Below are 2500 nucleotides of genomic sequence, written 5' to 3' on the forward strand. Positions count from 1 at the left end.
TTTTGGACATCTTGCTCTTCTCTCCTTCGCTTTTCTCTTCTCTCTCTCTCTTCTTCTTCCTCTTCTCTTTGTCGTTTTTCTCTTCTCTCTCTCTCATCTCTCTGCCTTTTTTCTTCTGCCTTTGCCTCTTCTCTTCTTTGCATTTCTGTTAATTCTCTTTCTATTTCTTCCATGTCCAACATCCTTCCTCCTTCTTCTTTGTCTTCTGCTTCTTCCTCTTCTCTCTCAATGTCCTCCTCATCACTGTCTTCTGTAAGGGTAATTTCATAACCTACATTCCTTAAGGAAGATGGAAGATCAGAAGCAGAAGACAAAGAAGAAACAGGCAAAGAGGAAGACGATGAATAACATTCACTCTCTTCTTCATCCTTTTCCTCCTCCTCCTCTTCTTCCTTCTCATCCAACTCCTCCTCTCCTTCCTCCTTCTCGGCCTCCTCCTTGTCAGTATTCAGTGTCTCCACAATCCTTTGCAATTCATCGTGAGCACGGGGGAGAGCTAGGTGTTCAAGCAGACCTCTCACTATAGGGTCGTCCCATGAGAGGTGCTCAACATGAACCAGAAACCTGAGGAGTGAATTCAAACGTATAAGACAATGTTCATGGAATTACTATATCAAGTTTTGCAATACATTTAGATATGAATGAATCAATTCATGAATAAACAGCTATTTATGGACCTAGTATCCTTGGGAGATAAAAATGTGAAAGCTTGATGCTGACTGTTATTGTGTCGTGTTATGGAACCTACATATTTTTCATTTGGCCTAATGAACAAAAATAAAAATAACCATAAATTTTACCATAAAAACAACAATATAGAGTAGAAGATTTAAAAATGGAAATAAAAGGAGGAGAAGGAGAAACAAGAATAATAAGAATAAGTATCCGAAAAGGAGGAATAAGAGAACTAAAGGAAAAAAAAGAAGAAAAAAAAAAGGAAGCAGAGGAAGAGGAGAAAATATAATGTCAATAAAACAACAATACATAATATATAATACAAACAGTAACAATGGTAAAAACAGCACTATATTCACTCACCTTACAGCTTCTCTAAGACAGTGCCTATATCCAGCCTGAACGGTTGGATCCGTCTCATCGAAGAGGATGTCGCTGTGGGAATTGTGGGTACCGTTGCTGGAGAGATTATGGGTATTGTGGATGTGGCCAGGCCTCTCGTTCGCCATGCGGTGGGTGCTGCTGTGGGTATCGCCATACACATTCCCCCGATTATTACTGGAGGAAATCCCATGGATATTATTGCCATGGACATTTCTGTGGGTGTTCTCAGGCAACGGCCATGTCCAGCCATCTTCTGGAGGGGGGGTTAGAGGCCCAGGAGGGAGTGTGGTTGTGTGGGGGGAGGGGGGATGGTGACTAGAAGGGCCTAATGGGACAGGCATTCTGAAATGACAATAATAATTGATATTAGTAACGGATATTAGGAAATAACAACATTAGATCAACGGAAATGATAATAATAAAACAAATGATAATTAGTATTGATAATGGCAATTGTCATTATTTCTAATTATAAACATTCTGGATGACTGATAATTAAAATAATTATGATCAATAATAATAAACAGTAAAAAAAAAAAATATATATATATATATATATATATATATATATATATATATATATATATATATATATATATATATATATATAGAATATAACAAACTAATAACAGGAAGAGGAGGAAAACACAATAACAATAACTATTCAGAAAAATGGTTGAGGAAAAGCCGGGATAATGATAATACAGCAACAACGATAATAATAATAGTAATAATGAGTAATCAATAACAATAATAATAAAAATAGTGAAAAATCAATAACAATAACAATAAAACAATATGAATATTATCAATAATAATAACAATGCCTACTACTACTACTACTAATAATAATAATAATAATAATAATAATAACAACAATAACATAATATTAATATCAATAATAATAATTATCAATATTATTAATCAATAAAATAATAAAATTAATAATAATAACAATAATAATAATGATGATGATGATAATAATGATAATAACTAAAATAATAACGATAATGAATAAATAAAAATAAGACTAACAGTAATATTAATATTGATAATAATAATAAAGCACTAATATTAATAATAATAATAATAATAATAATAATAATAATAATAATAATAAAAATGACAATGATAGATATAATAATAATAATAATTCAAGTGATGATGATGATGATAGTAATAATGATAATAATAATATTAATAAGAACAATATTAATAAGAATAATAACAACTACAATGAAGATAATAATAATAGTAATAACCAGGAAAACAACAACACTAAGAATAAAAATAGAAGTAGTAGTAGTAGTAGTAGTAATAGTAGTAGTAGTAGTAGTAGTAGTAGTAGTAGTAGTAGTAGTAGTAGTAGTAGTAGTAGTAGTAGTAGTAGTAGTAGTAGTAACAACAACAACAATAATAATAATATTCATGATAATAATAA

General features: G+C 31.0%; 1 protein-coding gene across 1 annotated transcript in view; it reads right to left on the minus strand.

The window, feature by feature from the left end:
* LOC119590153 (zinc finger CCCH domain-containing protein 13-like) overlaps positions 1–2500 on the minus strand; it is a 3858-nt gene that overhangs the window by 624 nt on the left and 734 nt on the right. Inside the window, exons 2-3 of the mRNA XM_037938940.1 lie at positions 1039–1401; positions 1–564 (exon numbers count right to left, since the gene is read on the minus strand). The exon at positions 1–564 is cut by the window's left edge and continues 624 nt beyond it. Coding sequence (XP_037794868.1) covers positions 1–564; positions 1039–1400 — 926 coding nt within the window. The 5' untranslated portion in view covers position 1401. The remainder of the gene's footprint in view (positions 565–1038; positions 1402–2500) is intronic.

This window comes from Penaeus monodon, chromosome 26 (genome assembly GCF_015228065.2).
Source record: "Penaeus monodon isolate SGIC_2016 chromosome 26, NSTDA_Pmon_1, whole genome shotgun sequence".
In the NCBI taxonomy this organism is placed as follows: Eukaryota; Metazoa; Arthropoda; class Malacostraca; order Decapoda; family Penaeidae; genus Penaeus; species Penaeus monodon.